The 19,245-nt window shown below is 47.7% G+C and overlaps 3 protein-coding genes and 1 long non-coding RNA gene across 5 annotated transcripts; 1 reads left to right on the forward strand and 3 right to left on the reverse strand.

Annotated features, from left to right (window-relative positions):
- Positions 1 to 1,174: 1,174 nt before the first annotated feature.
- On the reverse strand, positions 1,175 to 5,367 carry lrrc39 (leucine rich repeat containing 39). 2 transcript variants are annotated; one of them, XM_077606526.1, is made up of 4 exons: positions 4,971 to 5,367; positions 2,748 to 2,910; positions 2,551 to 2,674; positions 1,175 to 1,510 (listed from the first exon to the last, which is right to left on the reverse strand). In XM_077606526.1, exons 1-4 carry the CDS (start codon positions 5,029 to 5,031, stop codon positions 1,319 to 1,321), a joined length of 540 nt encoding a protein of 179 aa, XP_077462652.1. In that variant the 5' UTR covers positions 5,032 to 5,367; the 3' UTR covers positions 1,175 to 1,318. The 2 variants fall into 2 exon arrangements, with proteins under 2 accessions (XP_077462652.1, XP_077462651.1); XM_077606525.1 differs by lacking the exon at positions 1,175 to 1,510 and having other exon boundaries at positions 2,167 to 2,674.
- Positions 5,368 to 5,553: 186 nt separating this feature from the next.
- LOC144078450 (glutamine synthetase-like) lies at positions 5,554 to 14,217 on the forward strand. The gene is made up of 7 exons (XM_077606523.1): positions 5,554 to 5,999; positions 7,800 to 7,981; positions 10,604 to 10,765; positions 11,533 to 11,679; positions 12,001 to 12,128; positions 12,200 to 12,399; positions 12,919 to 14,217. Exons 2-7 carry the CDS (start codon positions 7,816 to 7,818, stop codon positions 13,289 to 13,291), a joined length of 1,176 nt encoding a protein of 391 aa, XP_077462649.1. The 5' UTR covers positions 5,554 to 5,999; positions 7,800 to 7,815; the 3' UTR covers positions 13,292 to 14,217.
- On the reverse strand, positions 6,162 to 9,838 carry LOC144078454 (uncharacterized). Its single transcript, XR_013301210.1, has 3 exons — positions 9,493 to 9,838; positions 8,086 to 8,195; positions 6,162 to 7,953 (listed from the first exon to the last, which is right to left on the reverse strand). It is a non-coding gene; the product is annotated as an uncharacterized LOC144078454 (long non-coding RNA).
- Positions 14,218 to 16,972: 2,755 nt separating the features above from the next.
- LOC144079080 (uncharacterized) lies at positions 16,973 to 19,170 on the reverse strand. The gene is made up of 6 exons (XM_077607630.1): positions 19,136 to 19,170; positions 18,945 to 19,023; positions 18,582 to 18,638; positions 17,917 to 18,078; positions 17,689 to 17,816; positions 16,973 to 17,245 (listed from the first exon to the last, which is right to left on the reverse strand). The coding sequence occupies exons 1-5, from the start codon at positions 19,168 to 19,170 to the stop codon at positions 17,724 to 17,726; spliced, it is 426 nt and encodes a 141-aa protein (XP_077463756.1). The 3' UTR covers positions 16,973 to 17,245; positions 17,689 to 17,723.
- Between the last annotated feature and the right edge of the window lie 75 nt (positions 19,171 to 19,245).

The raw sequence follows: 19,245 nt of genomic DNA on the forward strand, positions 1-19,245 counted from the left end.
GATACGGTGCAATTTGCATTCTTTGACCACATCTTTGGCCAATTAGCCGAGCCGAGCCGGCTAGAAAAGAAGCGGCAATTGCCGCCCCAAAGGAGAAAAGCATTAAAGGCAGAAAGGTAGCAGGGAAATTGGATTGGATAACTTTCTTCATCCCGTATTTGGGAAATTTTGTTGTCCCAGTAGCAAGAGGGTGAGGATGCAGAAATAGGAAAGGTAATAAGTAAGTTAATAAATAAATACATGAATAAATATAAATAAATAAGCGCGTTGCTGAAATATATATGTATACACATACATATACACATAAGTGTGCATACACATATATATATATATATATATATATATAAATATATAGATATAAATATATATATAGATATATCTATATATATAAATATATTGATATATAGATATAAATATATATACATATATATATATATATATATATATATATATATATATATATATATATACATATATATACATATATATATATATACACATACATATACATACATACACACATAGATGTTCATGCATGCATACGGTAGGTCTTAATGTTTCTGGGCTCATTCATTTTCTCTCTGGCTATTTCGGGTTCTTGGTGGGGGCAAAGGCCAAAATGAGAAAAGCGCACGCACCTGAGGTTGCCCATGTCCTCCAGGACGGGTGGGATGTCGCTCAGCCGGTTGGCGCTCAGGACCAGCGTGTCCAGTCGGTTCATCCTGCCCACCGACTCTGGGATTCTCTCCAGCCGGTTCCGCTGCAGCCACAGGGCGTGCAGCTTCTCCATCCTGAGCGGGGCCCAGGGGGGGGGGGCTCGTGACGCTCGTGACACTCGTGACGCCCCCCCCCCACCGACGGCCCACCCTACCTGTCCATGTCCGCGGGCAAGGCGCGCAGGCCGTTTCCTCCCATGTCCAGCCACTCCAGCGCCGGCATGCGCAGCAGGCAGGGCGGGAAGTCCTCAAAGGCATTCATGGAAAGATCCAGCCGCTCCAGACGACTCAGCCGGCTCAGCTGGACCGGGCGAGACCGCCGCGTCAATCGGCCCGCTCGGACTTGCCAGGTGGCGACCGCCAAAAGCGCTAAATAGCCGGAGGGGCGTACGCTGGGCTCCTTTCTCTGGCCGGGCTTTACCTGGTCGGGGAGGCGGTCCAGGTCTCGGTTGGCGGCCAGTTCCAGCCTCTCCAGGCCCCGGCAGTCCGCCAGCTCCTCGGGAACGCGTCGGATTCTGTTGAAGCTGAGGAGGAGCTCCCGCAGTCGCGTCAGGCCGCCTGCCGCGCAAAAAGAGCCGGAGGTGGGCCCGCTCTGGAACCCGTCAATGGAGTCCGGTCCCCCGGCGATGTGGCCCACCGATTTGCGGCGGGATCTCGCCCAGCGCGTTCCGGGACAGGTCCATCACCAGCAGATTCTGGAAGCCGGAAAGGAAGGCGGGAATCTGGCGCAGTCCCGTCCGCCGGATGTGCCACTCCTGGACGTGACTCAGCCGGGCCAGGCATCCCGGCAGCGCCTGTCCACAAAACGCTTTTGGGGAAAACCGCGTCTAAACTCGCAACGTCACAACGGCTCCGTCTCCGGTCGAAAAACGGACGGAGCGCCCGGAAAGAAAAAGGGCTGACGGATTGGCGTTTCATTTGGACCCACGTGACCCACGGTTTCCGTTTTCTGTCCTACGACCCGGGTCTGCCGCACGCGGGTCATCCAGAGCACGCCCTCGCCATCCGTCCCCCCTGCCGGGACGGACGCCTCGAACGGCCTGGTGAAGGCAGGACATCCGCTCTACGCAGATCTGGTTTTGGGACTGGGCGGCCCGCGTCGATCAAAACCTCACTTTTCTGGTAAACCGTCTGACGTCCCATTCTTAATAGTGGCCCCGTCTCAAATGGATGGCGGCACGTGGATGGGCGTGGACTCGTTGGAGAGGGTACACGGTCGATTGGTCGCCGGTCTTTTGGTCGCCGATCTTTTGGTCGCCAGTCTTTTGCTTGCCCGGAAGGTAAGTGATAATGACCATTGAAATGGTTGCTCAAATTCCCTAAATACAAACGGCCAATGACTATTTAGTCATACTTCATGCCCTAGTCATTATTAGGCTAAAGAAAAGCTCCAAATTTCCCGGACTTTGATTATGTTTTCTGTTGGAGAACTTGTTAAGACCCTGACTGAACTGACGTGGCTTCTTAAAGGGACAGCAACGCATGTACATACAAACTCTTTCTTCTACACTCACACGTCGGCTCAGTGAAACTGCTCATGGCCATTGTTGGCTTTTATTCATGCGTAGAACGTGTTGTTTTACCTTGTTTTGTCGCCGGTCTTTTGGTCGTCGGTCTTTTGGTCACCGGTCTTTTGGTCACCGGTCTTTTGGTCGCCCGTTGTCGCGGTCGGGGTGACCAAAAGACCGGCGATCAATCGACCACACACGTCGGAGAGGTTGCTCTCCGTTTCATTTCCCAGAGTTCTTGGCAGAGCGGTGTCATGGATGTCGGCGAGAGAGCACAGCGGGCAGCGTATTCCCACATTCGGCGGCATACGCCCGACTGGGCTTACCTGCCACTCCTCGTTCTCCAGGCGCAAGAGCAGGCGGCCGTCTCGCGTCTCCAGTTTGTCTTTGAGGCGGGCCAGCGTGTGGCGCTCCTCCCAAAGGCCCGTCGCCGACCCCGCCGCGCCGGACCTGCGGCCCGCCGAGGGAAGGCGGACGTTCACCGAGGGGGAGGGCGCGGCTCGGCGAGGAGGCGGAGTCTGACCTGCGCCCCGACTTTCCGGTCCGCTTCTGGCGGCCTCGCTGGATATTCCGGATCTCGGTCTCCCACTTGGCGGTCATGGCACGGACGGAGACGCCCGCCGAGTCGAGCGCCATGGGCCTCGCCGGTGAGCTGAGATGGGCGGGGCTCCGTGGGCCTTTGACCTCTTGGAAGTTCAAATGTGTTTAAATGGACAGTGGTGCCTCCACATATGAGCATTATGAGATACGAGTCAAATTTGGAGCAAATAATGACCAGACACATTTGGAGATACGAGAAAGCCAGGTGGCCAAGACACGAGAGGCTGCTTAGCATTTTAGCACACTGTCTCTTTTGCCGCATCTCTTTCGTGTATAACAGATATCTACCAGCACTGGGCGGACCCTTGCATTTTGCGGACCCAAATATTGAACGTTGCACCAAGTTTGCAAATCAATTGAATGATGCCATACAGTGCTACCGCATCATTTATGATGAAAAAAAGAAGAAAACTGTGCAATCGTTATTAGATAGCTTCTTTCGGCTAGTTTCTAGTAAATCTCTCTCTTTCTCTCTCTCTCTCTCTCTCTAATGTATGTATACAGTACTGACTGTATGTATTCTCTCAATGTTTTTTCAGTACAAACCAATGCGTGTTACTTATACAAGCCTTAAACATTCCAATGCACTTATATAAACCTTCAATATACTTATATAGATAGGCCTTAAACATCAATTATAATCCAAAATATAGCACTGAATCAACTTACAAACAAATTCAACTTATGAACAATGGCTCGGAACCTAACTCCTTCGTTCGTAAGTAGGGGAGCGTCTGTATAAGGAAAAAGCTGTTCCCTCCCCACCTAGAGCGACCCAAGCCTCGACCCAACTAAATCTTTGTCAGCTATGTCTGTGCTGGATGGCTTGCAAAACAAAAAGCTGCCTGGTGTAAAGTATCAAAGCCAGTCCAAGACTTTTTCAGGATCTATTGAAAACGTTGGCCATCAAAAGGGCAGACTTTTAATCATTTGGACTCTTTTAAGAGCACCTTTGTTGAATGATATTTCACCCATTTTGTTCTACGCAGCTGTGTAAAGGCTTTGGATTTGATATAAAGGCGTCGCATCCCATAAGACTAGGCTTTCATTTCAAACGATTCCACAAAATGTAGCTTTTCATAAAGAGCAAGCTTTCCACAATACTAGTGTCCTGCGAGTGCAATCAGTGGATTGGCGTCAGGTGCTTCTCGTTTCAGCCCAACCCCCGTTGCTTCAACTTTGCCAGTTAGCTCGGTCGCTCGGTCGCTCGCTCGGTGCTGGATAGATTGGAAGGAAAGCTGCTCCCTCCCAACCCACCCACCCACCCACGTTGGCCCAACCCCCGTTGATTCAAGTTTGTCAGCTATGTTTGTGACGGATGGCTTTGCAAAGCCACCCCTGCCTGCCTGCCTGCCTGGTATAAAGTGTCAAAGGCAGTCCAAGACTCTCTGGACCTATGGAAAACGTTGGCCATCAAAGCACATACTTTGGACCCATTGAAGAGCGTCTTGATGAATGATATTTTACCCATTTCATTCTACGCAGCTGTGTGTGTATGATGACAATAAAGGCTTTTGATTTGATATAAAGGCATCGCATCGCATCCCATAAGACTTGGCTTTCATTTCAAACTATATTTTGGAGATCACACCATTGCAAGACGACACGTCGGTCGGTGTTCCGCTATATTTTGCGTGTGATGGCTTTAAGTCAGATGATCATTCATATTTGGACAAACGGTAAAGGGGCGAACAATTGCTTTTGAAAATGTCCAATGCGGCAAAATCCAATTGAATCAGTGCGACGGACGACGCGGCGCGGCGCGGCGCAGCGCAGTACTTCATTTGGGCTTGCCGACCATTGGCTCCTCCGATCGAGCGGCCGTCGTCAGAAAGGACCCCGTTTGGACAGAAGTAGCTACAGTTATTGGATGGGATGCCGTTTGAACATTTGGACTTGCGGGGTGACCATTCCCAGTCCCGATTCGAACACAAAGGCTGACTGACATGTGAGCCCCCTGACTTTGGACCCCCTCTGACTTGCATAAGTGAGTTTAGCTTCCAATAGCAGCCGTCAAGCGTTTTTTTTGCCGATCCTCAGTAGTATATTTGTGGTGGCGAGGGGCGAGTGGCGAGTGTCGTGTAATCTACATAGCACACTTGAACTCTTGTTAGTAGTAAAGGTTGTGGTTGTCTATTATGCTCACCTCCTTCCTTTTTTTCCCTTTGGGATCCTCCGCTGCACTCCGAGCTAAACCGAGAGGTCATTTGACCTTTCGCAAGAAAACAGTCAGGTCCTAAAAATAACACCTGCAGCTGTTTGAGTGTTCAGCCTGGTGGTGGCGCTGTGGCTCTGGTCTTTTCAACACGTGCACTCCGTTCCAAATGTGTCTTTTTTTTATTGATTTGCAGCCCAAAAAGTAACAAGGCACTAACAAGATCCCCAAAAGAAGAAGCGTAACAGAAAATCACGTCAAATGATACATTGTCCATCCACCGGGACCGTCGACAGTGGCCTCTCTTTCTCTCTCTTTTTCTCCCTCTCTCTTCTTTCTCTCTCTCTCTCTCTTGCTCTCTCTCTCATTTGCGCTCCGCGTGGCCTCGATGGCGCCACCACCGGAGGCTTAAGGAGTCTTTTCCTTAAATAAAAACAACCATTTATGTAGTATACATAGTCGTTTTTTATTTAAAAAAAAAGCCTTACTATACAGGGTCGTTTTTTAAAGAAAACAACATTACTATACATTTTTTTAAAGAAGAAAAACCTTCCTATACAATGTATCCCTAGATACAGATGTAGTAAGGCTTATCTTCTTTTTTTTTAAAGACCATGTCTACTAAGGCTTTCACATAATAATCGTTTTGATTGCGTTAATGACACTCCCAGCACAAAGAATTCCATATTTGATGACACATTTCTGGATGAAATCTCTTCCTTTTCCTAGTCGCAAAAGTATACAAGTAAATAAATAAGTACTCGAGTAAATACAGCTAGTATTCGTGAGAAATGGCGTCATCTGGTGGCCAGACAAGGTCAATCAAGGCGCCCCACGCCGTACGCTCGTGACGTCACGAGGCCCCCGCGTCACCCCGACCTAAGCGGGTGCTGACGTCATTAGGGCTCGGCGAGCACTGGTGCACAGCCGGCGTGACGTCACCGCCAGGGGACGCAAGGGGACGGACCCCTCGACGTTGGCCGGAAGTTTGACCACTTTCCCCAATGAGCTGCTTCATGGGTGAGCATCAGTATCATCATCATCATCATCATCATCATCATCATCATCATCATCACCACCATCATCATCATCATCATCATCATCATCAGCTCATCCGCCGCCATCGACGGCGAGAGACGTCCCGCGCGTTCGGACGTCTGTCGTCGTCAGGCAAGACGCATCGCATCGCATCGCACGGCTATTTCCAATAGATGGCGCCCTTCGAAAACTTATTGCAAACCACCACGTCGACGCTTGGAAAGTTGAACAAATGATTGGCTGCCGTTGACGCCGATGGATGTCCAATCGTTGACATTTCCAAATGAAACCAACAGGGGCAAAATTTGCTTCTTAATTCATTTGAAAGATTTAACTTAAATAGAGGGGGATATACTCTTTTGCAATTTATCATTTCAATTTGAAACATTTTAAAAGCATTCAGATAAATTCCAAAGAATGGAAAATAGATCTATACAAAAATAAAAATATGACCATAATAGTGAACAAATATTTAGGATGTTTACTTAAACAGTAGTAGTAGTTGTTGGGTTCATTATGGTATGTTACTATATATCCCCCCCCGCTCGTCCGGTCAAGATTATTCTGTCGAGCGGCATTATGTCCTGCCCATTTAAGGCTTCAAATCAAAACAATTACAAGGTTATCGATCCAATTGCGTAAGCAAGAAACAAAACAATTCCATATCAAGCGTCACAAAGGCAAAACAATATGCGAGTTGATTGATAGCCATCCGCTGAATCAACAACAATTTAAGCATCCTTCACAGATCTTCATTGCGAACTTGTATCTTCTTCCAGTAATCAGTCCTCGGAGCAAGGACTCAGTGTACCGTTAAGTCATTGCGAACTTCTATCTCTAGCTGTCTTGGAGAGTGACCTTGTAGTAAGCGTTTGTCTTCATTGAAAGTACATATTAATTCATAACTCTAACATAAAAGCAATCAACACATATATATATATATTGTTTAATATAGTTAAACATTTAGGATGAGCATTACTATTCCTAATAAGCAAATATATTGATTAATATAGTAAGCATGTATATTATAAGGCTTTATATTCATTGCAAACACATTGATGACTCCAATAGTAGTAAATGTGTTTTTCTAAACTAAGGAAAGAAGTCATTATTCTCTTTTTAATATGATTTGTTTTTCTTAAAGAAAAGGCAAAAAAATGATATAGGCTATGCTTTCTTTTTTTTTTTTTTTTAAGTAAATAAAATGGTGAATTTATTCTTTGATTGATTAAAAGGAGTATATAAACAAAACATGACATAGATAACATGTTTTTTGAATCATCTGAAACTTTTAACCTCATTTTATTTGAGTTAAAAAGGGAAGAAGTCGATGAAATAAATTGGACATCTCCACTTGTCATTTAGGAGCAAGCAAAACCTTCTCAGTACGTACGTATGTATATTCACTTTCATGGAATTCATTTGGCATTTATGAACAAACTCAATAACAAAAAAATGAGGCATGTTTTCTAAATGACTAAGTTTAGGTTGACCTGGCTTGACCCCAAATGTCTTTTAAAAGACTTTTTTTTTTTGTTTTTTGAAAGAGTTCATTCATTTCACAATTGATCGGCGAGCGGATGAAAATCCTTGGGAGGATTTTCAGCGTGCCGAGTGGGCGTGGCCACACCAGCGCCTATAAAAATACAAAAAAAAGACTCAATGACGGATGCCTGAGATTGGCTGACTTTTTCTTTCTTTCTTTTTTTTCTTTCTCCCAAATCTCCCTCTCCTTTTTTCTTTTTCTTTTTTTTCTTGGTTTGTCGTCTTTTGCGGCGCTAGGTTTGAAGTCGTGAGAATGTCGTTGGCGGCCAGTGCCCAGCTCGACAAGCTGGTCCGGCGGGAGTACTTGGCGCTCCCCCAGGGAGACAAGGTCCAGGCCACCTACATCTGGATCGACGGTTCCGGGGAGGGTCTCCGCTGCAAGAGCCGGACGCTGGAGCGGGAACCCCACAGCGTCCCAGGTTAGTCAGTCGGTCAGTCGGTCGCTCGGTCAGAAAGACAGACGGTCCATCAGTCGGGCCCCCCGCAACGGAAAGCGCCTCAAAAATTGGGTGACCCTACGTACCTCGCCTGTTGTTTATGCTCCATTTTCTGGCTAGACGTGTTGAAATGTGCCAAAATGAAAGTGGCATTGAAAGAGCCGCCTTTTCAAATGCTTGACCTTCATCAAGTGTGCTTTGAAAAAAAAAACGACAAAGATGCCATTGACAGCTTTGCTTTGCGCCAATCATACAAGCGATGGCAACTGACCGCGGTAAACGTGTTATTCCACATCAAATGAACTGGAAAATAACGGAGAAAGCTCCATTCATGTTAAGGACGCACAGATCACATCTCTCATCTCATTTTCTGAACCGTTTCATCCTCATTGGGGTACTAGGGGGCAATGTTCCCTCGAATTTTTCGATGGTCTGGGCAGAAAGACAAGCTCCCTGAGCGCACTGAGTACCAGTGTGAGCCACAGACATCATCGCTACTCGGATGATTCGCCTAAAGACGTTTCACCGACGGACGTTTGACAGACGGGCAGGTCGCCCAATGGACATTCCGCCGAACGGAGGTTTCGCCGAAACGGGATTCGCGCTTCGGCGACCTGTCCGTCTGTCAAACATCCGTCGGCAAAACGTCTTTAGGCGAATCATCCGGTCACGACATCCAGTATCTGTCACCAGTATCACACCTGCCACAAGCAGGTGCATGTCAATGTTCCCTCGAATTTTTCATGTAAAACATGCTGTAAAACACGAAAAACATAAGAGTGGACAGAGATACTGCCACTGGCTGCCGCTTAAACGGCGCCATCATGGGGAAAGGGGTAAAAAAAAAAATTGGATTTTATTTACTGCACGCCATATGATTGCTGCTGCGCAGAGAAGACGAGAGTAGTGCGCAATTGCGCACGCACACGCGCAGCTTAGAGGGAACATTGCTAGGGGGTGCTGGAGCCTATCCCAGCTGACTCCGGGCCAGAGGCGGGGGAACACCCTGAACGGGTGGCCAGCCAATCGCAGGGCACAAGGAGACAAACAACCAATCACTGATAGCTAGGGGCAATGTACGAGCATCCAATCACCCTCGGATGCATTTCTCTGGAATGTGGGAGGAAATTGGAGCACCCGGAGAAAACCCATGCAGGCCCGGGGAGAACATGCAAATTCTACACAGGTGGACATGACCTGGACTTGAACCCAGGAGCCCAGAGCTGCGAGGCCGACGCACTAAGCACTCACTCACTCACTCACTCGCCCCTCCACCGAAAATATGGCAAAAATCAATATGAAGGAAGTAAAAGACGCCAAATATACTGGGAATCATTTCAAAGCCTTCAATATTGCCACGTCTTAATCAATTCAAGCTTCAATAACTATTTTATGATGATGAAAGCTTGACTGCAGCTACAGCTGCGACACTTCAAACAGCATCAACAATAACTTCCCACAATTGAAATATGATTGATCAAAATTGTACTCACCAAAAATGCTTTTTATTGGTCTACAAAATCTGTCCTCCTGGTTTTCTATGGCCATCGAAGCTAATGCTGAAAGTTGTGCTTGTTTTGTGGTATTTCTGCCAGAAGTTTGGATTCATTCCATTTGGGGCTGAAAATGTCCATTGCAGGCGGCGACAGGCTTGCTAGCTTCCAAGTTGTCCCACCTTTCTTAAAAACTCCATCTTGAAAGTGGCTGTGACAGTAAATCTGCAAGCAAATCCATTTCTTCTTCTTCTTCTCCTTCAGCTTGACAACAAGCGCAATTCAATCAACAAAAGAAACGATTTGCATGTGCAGCTCGTTCCAGATACAGCATGCTAGCTCTGGCTAGTCCACTCTCTCACTAGCCAATCATAGTTGGTGAAAGCGATGACGTATCGTATCACTACACCTGCGAGAAGGCCTCGCTGTCGACAACTCTAAATCTGATTGGTTAAAGGGAGTTATTTTTATCGGGGCTTATATTATGCCCTATTTTAGGTCTTCAGGTAGATTTTGGACCCTGGCAACAAATCATGGCTGAAATGTGATTGGTTAAATGCTTCAATATGAAAAGTGTTTATGGACAATAAACAGGAAGTAACACCACAACAGACTAGGAATTGCCTCAAATAATTGGTATTGACCGATGGCTGTCTCAATTTCTCCAAAAATGCCATTCTTAGTATTACTAAAAAAATATCCTCAAGGGGCGCAGGGGGTGCTGGAGCCTATCCCAGCTAACTACGGTAAAGGGACACCTTGAACGGGTGGCCGGCAAATCGCAGGGCACAAGGAGAGGAAGCACAACCAATCATAGCGATGGTTAGGCCATTTACAACGCTCAACTAGCTAGCCTAGCATGGCTGTTTTTGCGAGGAAACGGGAATACCCGGGGAAAACCCACTCAGACAAGCCTAAGGGAAAGAGGCAAACAGGACCCAACTGGAACCGAACCCTCTACCCCAGACCCGTGAGGCCACCGAGGCGCTAACCACTAGTCCACCGGGCCGCCTAATAAAAATAGAACCAAAAATATAGAGATTGCGGACATGAAGTAGATGAGCTGACGAGTTTGTTGACGTTTCAAGTGATGACGGTGGCCATATTTCAGATATTCCCGAGTGGAACTTTGACGGGTCGAGCACCTACCAGTCGGAAGGCTCCGACAGCGACATGTTCCTGATCCCGGCCGCCGTGTTCAGGGACCCCTTCAGGAAGGACCCCAACAAACTGGTCCTGTGCGAAGTGCTCAAGTGCAACAAAAAACCCGCAGGTAAACCCGCAGACCAGGCGCCGGCCGCTTTTAAGAGAAGAAAACAGGTGCCGTGGCTAAAAGTTGGGTCTCTGGTTCTAACCCAGGTGGACAGAAATGAGGTACTTTTAAGAGATGGTTCTGGTCCAAAAAAAGGAGTGCTAAGACCAAGAAGGAGGTCTCTGGTCCCGAAAAAGATTTGTAGTCCAGAAATAGAGAAGGTTGTAGTCCAGATGAAGAGTATTAAAGTACATCTAAGAGTCCAAAAAGAAGGTATTGGTCTCTGGTCCTGTTTAGAGTCCAGAGTCCAATGGTTAAGTCAGTCCAAGAGAAGGTTTTAGTCCAAAAACAAGTGCTAAGACCAGCAGTTCGGTGTCTGGTCGAGAGGTTATCGTCCAAGTGCCGAGTAACCTAGTACTTTGAAGAGAAGGTTCTGCTCTTAAAAGAAGTTCTAAGACCAACCGTTTGGTGAAGTTCTAAGAGCAACCGTTTGGTCTCAGGTTCCGTTATAGCATGACAGTCCACAGATGGACATGGTTCTATCCCATATAGACACTAATTCAGGTACTTGTAAGAGAAGGTTCTAGTCTTAAAATAAGTTCGAAGACCAAGAAGGAAGTCTGTAGTCCTGATAAAGGGTCGATAGACAGTCATTTGGCACTTGAAAGAGATAGTTGTGGTCTTCAAAAAATGTTCCAAGTGAAGGTAGTCTAGGTCCTGAAGACCCTTGTTCTCACGGGAGGCAGCGAGCAGACCGCTCTCCAACTTTCTTTGACTTTTCCGAGCAGAGACCAATCTTCGAGACCGCTGTCGTCGCGTCATGAGCTCGGTGGAGAGCGAGCAACCCTGGTTCGGGATGGAGCAGGAGTACACGCTGCTGGCCGCCGACGGGCGCCCTTTCGGGTGGCCTCCCAACGGCTTCCCGGGACCCCAAGGTAGATGACCAATCCCTTTATGTCAAATTTGCTCCTATTTGGTTTTGTTTCGGGACTTTTGGGCGTAACTTTCTGTGTTGTCTGAAGATGTCGGGGCATTCCCGGGGTACTTCCTGGGGATTTGAAGGTATTTCCTGGTCTAGACAGGAAGGGATTTGAAGGTTGTTCCTGGTCACTTCCCAGCCAAATTGGCCCCTTTTGTTGGTTTTACTCTTCAGAGTCCCTTCCCCACGGTTTTGGGGTCACCTCCTGTTGATTTTGAATCACGTCCTGCCACTCGCGGGGCATTGCCCTGTCACTTCCTGTTCGCCTCCCTTCCAGGTCCGTACTACTGCGGCGTGGGCGCCGACAAGGCGTACGGGCGCGACGTGGTGGAGGCTCACTACCGAGCCTGTTTGTACGCCGGCGTGCAGATCTGCGGCACCAACGCCGAAGTCATGCCGGCGCAGGTACGGCGCCGACGGCCACCGCCACGCGCTGGCCGAAAAAGGGCCGGGCGCCGACTTGCTCTCTCTTCCAGTGGGAGTTCCAGGTGGGGCCGTGCGAGGGCATCACCATGGGCGACCACCTGTGGGTGGCTCGCTTCATCCTGCATCGCGTGTGTGAGGACTTTGGCTTGGCGGTCTCCTTCGATCCCAAGCCCATCGCGGGCAACTGGAACGGGGCGGGCTGCCACACCAACTTCAGCACCCGAGACATGAGGCAGGAGGGAGGACTCAAGTGAGTATGGCCCCCACCGGCGCATTCTTGGGGAGACCGCCTTCCTCGGGACCGGAAGACACGCCCCCAAAAGTTCCTAGAAATTGGAGAAAAATCTACAGGAAGTGACCCAGAATAACACAAAAATGATCAAGTGACCCAAAATAATACAAATCTGGCAAATCAACAGGAAGTGACCAAAAAATAAATAATAAAAAAGTGAAGTGACCCCAGAACCAAATCATAGTGACCCAAAATCAACAGGAAGTGACCCAAAATCAACAGGAAGTGACCCAAAATCAACATGAAGTGACCCCAGAACCAAATCATAGTGACCCAAAATCAACAGGAAGTGACCCAAAATCAACAGCAAGTGACCCCCAAAAAAACCAAATCGGACTTGACTCCGCCCCCCAAAATAATGGAACAAGCGGGAACCTAAATGAATAAGGAAGTGACACATTATGACGTGACCACGGTCGGTTTGGGTTCCTGGCCAAACGCCGACTGACCGCCATTTTGCCCGTCTGTGTCCGTCAGGGTGATCGAGGAAGCCATCGAGCGGCTGGCCAAGCGCCACCGCTACCACATCCGCGCCTACGACCCCAAAGGCGGCTTGGACAACGCCCGGCGTCTGACGGGCCACCACGAGACCTCCAACATCGAGGAGTTTTCGGCGGGCGTGGCCGACCGCCACGCCAGCATCCGCATCCCGCGAGCGGTGGGCCAGGACAAGCGGGGCTACCTGGAAGACCGCCGACCCTCCGCCAATTGTGACCCGTACATCGTTACCGAAGCCCTGGTGCGAACCTGCCTCTTGAAGGAGGAGGAGGAGGAGGGGGAGGAGCCTCCCCAAAGCAGCCAATCCCCAGCGCCCCCCCGTGGTGGCTTGACGTCTCGCGTGGACATTTGACCGTCCAAAGCTCGCCAATAAACATGAGCAAGCCCTCGTTGGCGCGTTGTCTTGATTGATATCGGCTGGCCGGTTAGCATCGCACGCTACGAGCGTTAGACATAAGGTCACATGACTCAAGAGCTATCCTGTTAGCATTACGTGCTACGGCCGTCAAACTTATTTTTTGGCGCATGGAAGTTTAGCTAGGTGTCAATGGTTAATCATTTAAGTTAGTTTGACGGTACTTCCGGTTCATTCTGTGTCACTTCCTGTACAATTTGGTCAATCTACAGTCACTTTGTTCACTTTTCCCTGTAAAATTCTGTTAACCTTAGGACAATGAGTCCATTTTGAGTCACTTTGTTGTTAAATTTAGGGTCCACACGGGCCACGGGAAATGAGGCGGGGGGCCGGAGCCGGCCCCCGGGCCGCCACTTGAGACTCCCCGGACCAACGGGGCCCGTCTCTGTCTGCGAAGCTTGCCGTCGGCACGCGCGTGCTAGCACATGACGACGGTCACATGCTAATAATATAGCACATGGCTAGCGCTAATGGGATACAACACAGTGGCCATAATTAGTCATTTGGATGAGGTTTTTTTTTTTTTTCAAGCCTTCCTAAGGCACTCGTTGACCACCATTGATTGACAGCAATAGTCGTCGAGCTCATTTCCACTACAACGGGAGAATGAACGTGTGTTGATTTACATTTGGGCTATTTACAGGTCACTTCCTGTTGATCTCGGGGCGCTTCCATCTCACTTTTGGCTCATTTCAGGATTTGGGGCACTTTCTGATCATTTTGGGCTATTCCCAGATCACTTCCTGTAGATTTTTGGTCACTTCCTGTTAATGTTGTTGATTTCAAGGAAATTTAGGTCACTTCCTGTTGATTTCAGTTTACTCTTGCTTTGCTTTGGGGCACTTAGTCACTTTTTGGTTGATTTTTAGTCACTTCCTGTTAGTTTTAGGGCATTTTTAGGTCCTTTAGTGTTTATTTGATCACTTCCTGTTGATTTGAGATCACTTTTTGTTGGTCCTGGGCCACTTGTTGTTACTTTGTGTGGTTTTCTAGTCATTTTGAGACCATTCTTGTTGATTTGCGGTCGCATTCTGCTGATTTAAAAAAAGTCCCAGATCACTTCAGTCAATTTTCGGACACTTTCCATTTATTTCGGATTATTTCCAAGTCCCTTCCCTGTTTATTGGTCACTTGAGGCCACTTTGGTCGATTTTGGGTGGCTTCTTAGTTCATTTTAGGGTATTTTTTTTAGGCTACTCGTCTGGATCAAAACAGAATGTGCCCTAAGCGTCGTCCATAGCGTGATGGGTCGCCCTCCAGTTTTTTTTCCTCCCCCGAATGATTTTCTAAATGCGAGCATGTGTTGGATGGAGTGGCCTTGCGTTTTTGAGGATGCGGTGTTCTTTTTATTGAAGTTCTTAATTAAGAACATGACTGCATGTGGAATGTTTTCTTATGTAACAACCAAGTGAGTCACTTGCGCAACAACTAAAACTTTTCCTCAAAAGTGGCACGTTCTCCGCGCAACTGGCGTATGCCAACTGTCAAAACAAATAAAAAAACAACATCTGATTTAGAGCTGCAGCGATCAAATATTTTAGTCATTAATTCATCTTCCAATAAATGAGTTCCATTTATCGAGTCATTGGACAACAAAAGTGTTGCAGACTCTTTTTTTTTTTTTCGGGTATCAAAACAAAGAAGCATTTGTTAATGCTTGCATAACATCTGAGATCTCATTTGATCATTGGCGCCAAGATTGCACTTTTAATAGACATAATAAAACATCTGAGTGTATCTTCGCACGCTACAGAATTTAACAATGTGTAAATCACAAATATAGTGTAGCTGAACAACCAAATATAGACAATTCACATCCTATATGTATTAATAAATGAATGAAACACTTTAAACTCTTTATGTTTCTATACACTTTTTAACTGACTGGCCAATATTGAACTCAAAATGAAATAATAAGATGCACATTTATGGTTTACAAAGTACCTATAGTCAGTAGTACATTAGGTGTGTGCGCTAGCGTAGAGATTAGCCGGCCGGGACAGGGTTCACAAGTGTGTAGTTTATTGCAACACCAGAACAACCGGACACAACCGGACACAACCGGACACAACCGGACACAACCGGACACAACCGGACACAACCGGACACAACCGGACACAACCGGACACAACCGGACACAACCGGACACAACCGGACACAACCGGACACAACCGGACACAACCGGACACAACACACCACTCCACTCCATCCGGGTCACGCTGTATTTCACAACGGTCACTAGGAGGCGTGGTTAAACACACTTATATAACGATGAGGCAATGAACAATTCTAGTAGTATCAATATTGACTACTTAGCGGTGGGTCCCTCCCCTAATGGCGCAGGTGGAAGGAAGCGCTAACCTTCTGGGCCTGCCTGCCTGCCTGCCTGCCTGCCTGCCTGCCTGCCTGCCTGCCTGCCTGCCTGCCTGCCTGCCTGCCTGCCTGCCTGGCTCCATTGGTTTGATGCAGAGCCGTGTTCAGAGAGGCTGGCTATCTTGCACTTTCAGCCATGTTTGATGAATTGGATCCGGCGGAAGTGGTTTGGCAACTTGAATTTGAAATGAAGGTCTAAGCCAGTGGATTCGAATTCTAATGCTCGACGACATACCTCCTCCGTCCGTGTGCACCAGTTCGGATTTTAAGTTAGTGATGGTCGCCTCCTCTTTGTGCCTTGTTGGTCAGATAGTTGTCCCTCAACCAACTTCAGGCGTTCCGCCATCTGCCTGCCTTGCAGAGCAGCCATCTCGAGCCGACACTCCCTCAATATATCGGCAGCCTGAGAACGTCAAATGGCGTCATTGTTCCAGTCAGCAGGGTTCCCACATTCAGACAAATGACAACTAAAAACTCTACTAACCTCCGTCGCATTGCCAGATAAACCCTCCGCCTTTGATGGTAATGCCGTCAGGCATTGCAGCGCCTGTCTGAGACGCTGGTCCACGGTGTCCATTGCCTGCTTGTGTTGTTGCATCATCTGCAAGTCCACCTCCGACCGGTGCTGAATTTGCTGCTCCAAGCGGGTCTGCGCCTACGACGTGGTCCCAACAGAAGGTTTGTCAGCACATCCACAAGATGGCATCGAGCAGGGCCTTACCTCAGCCACGGTCGACATTAACTGTCCTTGTTGTTGCACCATCTTACGCTCTACTCTTGAAACTCCTCAAAAAACTTTAGGGCCTCCAGCCGATATATTGGACTCGATTCCGGGTCCATGGTTACGTTCACCGCCTTGATGAGCTGCTCACACATGACGGCGACATCCATGGTCCAAGTCGCAGCCGAGTGCTCAAACTTCATCTGCAGCTGCGATAGGGTTAGGGTTTGACGCGCCAACTCTTCGGTCTTCTCAGAAAGCATCTATCACTCATCATTTTCTCATCTCATTTGCCACAAGGGCATTGTCGTCGTATACAAAAAGTACAGAGGTAGCTGTTTTGATTGACGGCTCGACGGTGGTTTGTTGTTGACACTTTTCTGGAGAAAAAAAAATTTTCATGTTCGAAAGAAAAACGGGGAAGGGGGAAAACCACGTTTTTGGCAAGGAATGGCCAATTTATCTCATAATCATATTTATTTCATAAAGGGGAGCAATTCTTCAGAATCCACACCAAAAAAAAGTTCATTCCCATTACCGATTTTATTCATTTTTCAGTGTATTTACAGAATGTGCGTGGCTACATACGTGCAGGAGGAAATAGAAAAATCAAGTTTTTTTTTTGAGCCTTCAAATGCGAGGAGGTCAGGGGGCGGGGCTTCACCGGCACTGTCGGATCTCCTGGTAAGGCGAGCGGTACAGGCAGTCATGCTGAACCACAAAGAGCACGTCAAAGCAAACCGAGAAGAGACCCAAGCCGAACTTGGTGGGGTCGCCGAAGATCAGCTGCCATTCGTCTGCGACAAAAAAGAAAAAAAGAAAAGAAAAACAGACTAAAATCATCCAAAACGGGCAAGCATCTGACTCCAAATTGGACGTCCCACGCCAACATCGGTTGAGAAATGAGTTTGAGTTTGATTGAAGCAGATTTTGATGCAATTGCATCATGAATGGGAACGTTGCCCCATCCAACATGGCCGTTGGAAGACTTCAGATGAAGTCGTAAGTCGCTCGCTACTCAACTGAACTGACTTGCGCGCCAGGCGTCCAATCAAGCGGTGTCCAATCACATGAGTATTTGACTCGATAAAACAAGGGCATTGTCGTCGTATACAAAAAGTACAGAGGTAGCTAGCACTGGTTATGAAATGAATTGGATCCGGCGGAAGTGGTTTGGCAACTTGAATTTGAAATGAAGGTCTAAGCCAGTGGATTCAAATTCTAACGCTCGATGACATACCTCCTCGGTCCGTGTGCGCCAGTTTGGATTTCAGGTTATTGTTCCTTAAACAATAACCTGAGCTCCGCCTTCTGCCTGGCGTGCATAGCAGCAAACCGGCGCTGGAACGCGGTCACCATCGTGCGAACCTGAGAACGTCAGATGGCGTCATTTTTCCAGTCCATAGTAGGTCATCAATCAAGCAGGGTTCCCACATTCAGACAAATGACAACTAAAAACACTACTAACCCTCGACGTTTCGTGGCACGGTGACCGCAGGCAATCCTGCACCTGCTCCAAGCGGCCGGCCACGGTCGACGTTAGCTGGTCATGCAGTCGCGTGACCGTACGCTCCACCTCCGACCGGTGCTGAGTTTGCTGCTGCGTTTGCTGCTGCAAGCAGCTCTGCGCCTATGACGTGGTCCCAACAGAAGGTTTGTCAGCAATCAACAAGATGGCATCGAGCAGGGCCTTACCACAGCCGAGTGCTCAAATTTAGTCCGCAGCTCGTCGCAATGACGGACGGCTCGCTAATGACCAATAGGACATTTGACTCATTCATTTTGTTGTAGCTGTTTCATTTGGATATAGTATTACCACTGTAGGAGTAAAACTATGGTTGTTAACTCGATGACAATGAACAAAAGGTCTCCTGTCTGAGTTTGTTCGACGGGACCAGACGGAGTTAAGGAATTAGGGATAGGTGCTAAAACTGCACGTCTAAGACTAGCGATAGCCAACTGGTTTGACTTCTCGATTCCCAGCGCAGAAGCGCCAACTCTTCGGTCTTCTCAGAAAGCATCTAATGGCACATTAGGACATGGACTAGAAACAAAATCTCATCCTCATCCTCTCTGGGCAATGTTAAAGGTTCATTCCAATTTGGTATCTTGACAGTGGACATAAACACCCACCTGTTCTAAATCCGCTTTAGTCTTGGCCAATTGCAGCTCCAGGCTATCATTGCGTGCCTGTGACATAAAGACAACATCATACATGTCAATTGATACATTTTCCCAGTGTTTTATACCTTTTGTAATCATTTGAAATGGTGTACGCCGTATAACAACTTTTGTACGAGAAAAAAATGGTTTTTAAAAATGGGCCGTTATTTGTAAAAAACGCCAGCCCTTATTTTGAAAATGTGCTGCAGTTTCACTCCAAGCCAGCTAGGGTGTCCCGAGCAATGTGTTCATGAACATGTGGTACAATGCAGGTGCTGTTGCCCCCCGCCCGCATGAGCCAAAAGAGGATGAGACAGTTGAATCACGCATCACCTGGAGAAAAGTCGCCATGTCCCCCAGGTATTCTTCGTGGACTTCGTGACAGGTATGCGGGGAATAGTCAGCGCCATTACTTAGACACAGAATTCTTAACTTTAAAATAGCCCCGGGGACTAAATTGACAGGTCAAAACTTGACTATCTTTGCTAAAACAACAATAAGGGCCTCAAAAAGTCTCAGATTACCTGTCGTCGGAGCCTTCACACTTAACGGTAGCCATGGCGATAGATAGCGTGACTCGTCGCGAGCATTGCCGGTGAAATTTAAACGCTTCCTCTTCTTCTTCTTCTTCTTC

Source organism: Stigmatopora argus, chromosome 8 (genome assembly GCF_051989625.1).
Source record: "Stigmatopora argus isolate UIUO_Sarg chromosome 8, RoL_Sarg_1.0, whole genome shotgun sequence".
NCBI lineage: Eukaryota > Metazoa > Chordata > Actinopteri > Syngnathiformes > Syngnathidae > Stigmatopora > Stigmatopora argus.

Coding starts and splice junctions, on each gene's coding strand:
- lrrc39 (XM_077606525.1), bottom strand. CDS start 5,031: ATGACCTCTCGGTTTAGCTCGGAGTGCAGCGGAGGATCCCAAAGGGAA. Junction 2,911..4,970: donor AAGGGAAAAAAAGGAAGGAG/GTGAGCATAATA, acceptor TGAACTTCCAAG/AGGTCAAAGGCCCACGGAGC. Junction 2,675..2,747: donor ACCGGAAAGTCGGGGCGCAG/GTCAGACTCCGC, acceptor GGCGGGCCGCAG/GTCCGGCGCGGCGGGGTCGG.
- LOC144078450 (XM_077606523.1), top strand. CDS start 7,816: ATGTCGTTGGCGGCCAGTGCCCAGCTCGACAAGCTGGTCCGGCGGGAG. Junction 10,766..11,532: donor GTGCAACAAAAAACCCGCAG/GTAAACCCGCAG, acceptor TTTTCCGAGCAG/AGACCAATCTTCGAGACCGC. Junction 11,680..12,000: donor CGGCTTCCCGGGACCCCAAG/GTAGATGACCAA, acceptor CCTCCCTTCCAG/GTCCGTACTACTGCGGCGTG.
- LOC144079080 (XM_077607630.1), bottom strand. CDS start 19,170: ATGGCTACCGTTAAGTGTGAAGGCTCCGACGACAG. Junction 18,079..18,581: donor CTAAAGCGGATTTAGAACAG/GTGGGTGTTTAT, acceptor ACCACGTCATAG/GCGCAGAGCTGCTTGCAGCA. Junction 17,817..17,916: donor CGTGCCACGAAACGTCGAGG/GTTAGTAGTGTT, acceptor TGACGTTCTCAG/GTTCGCACGATGGTGACCGC.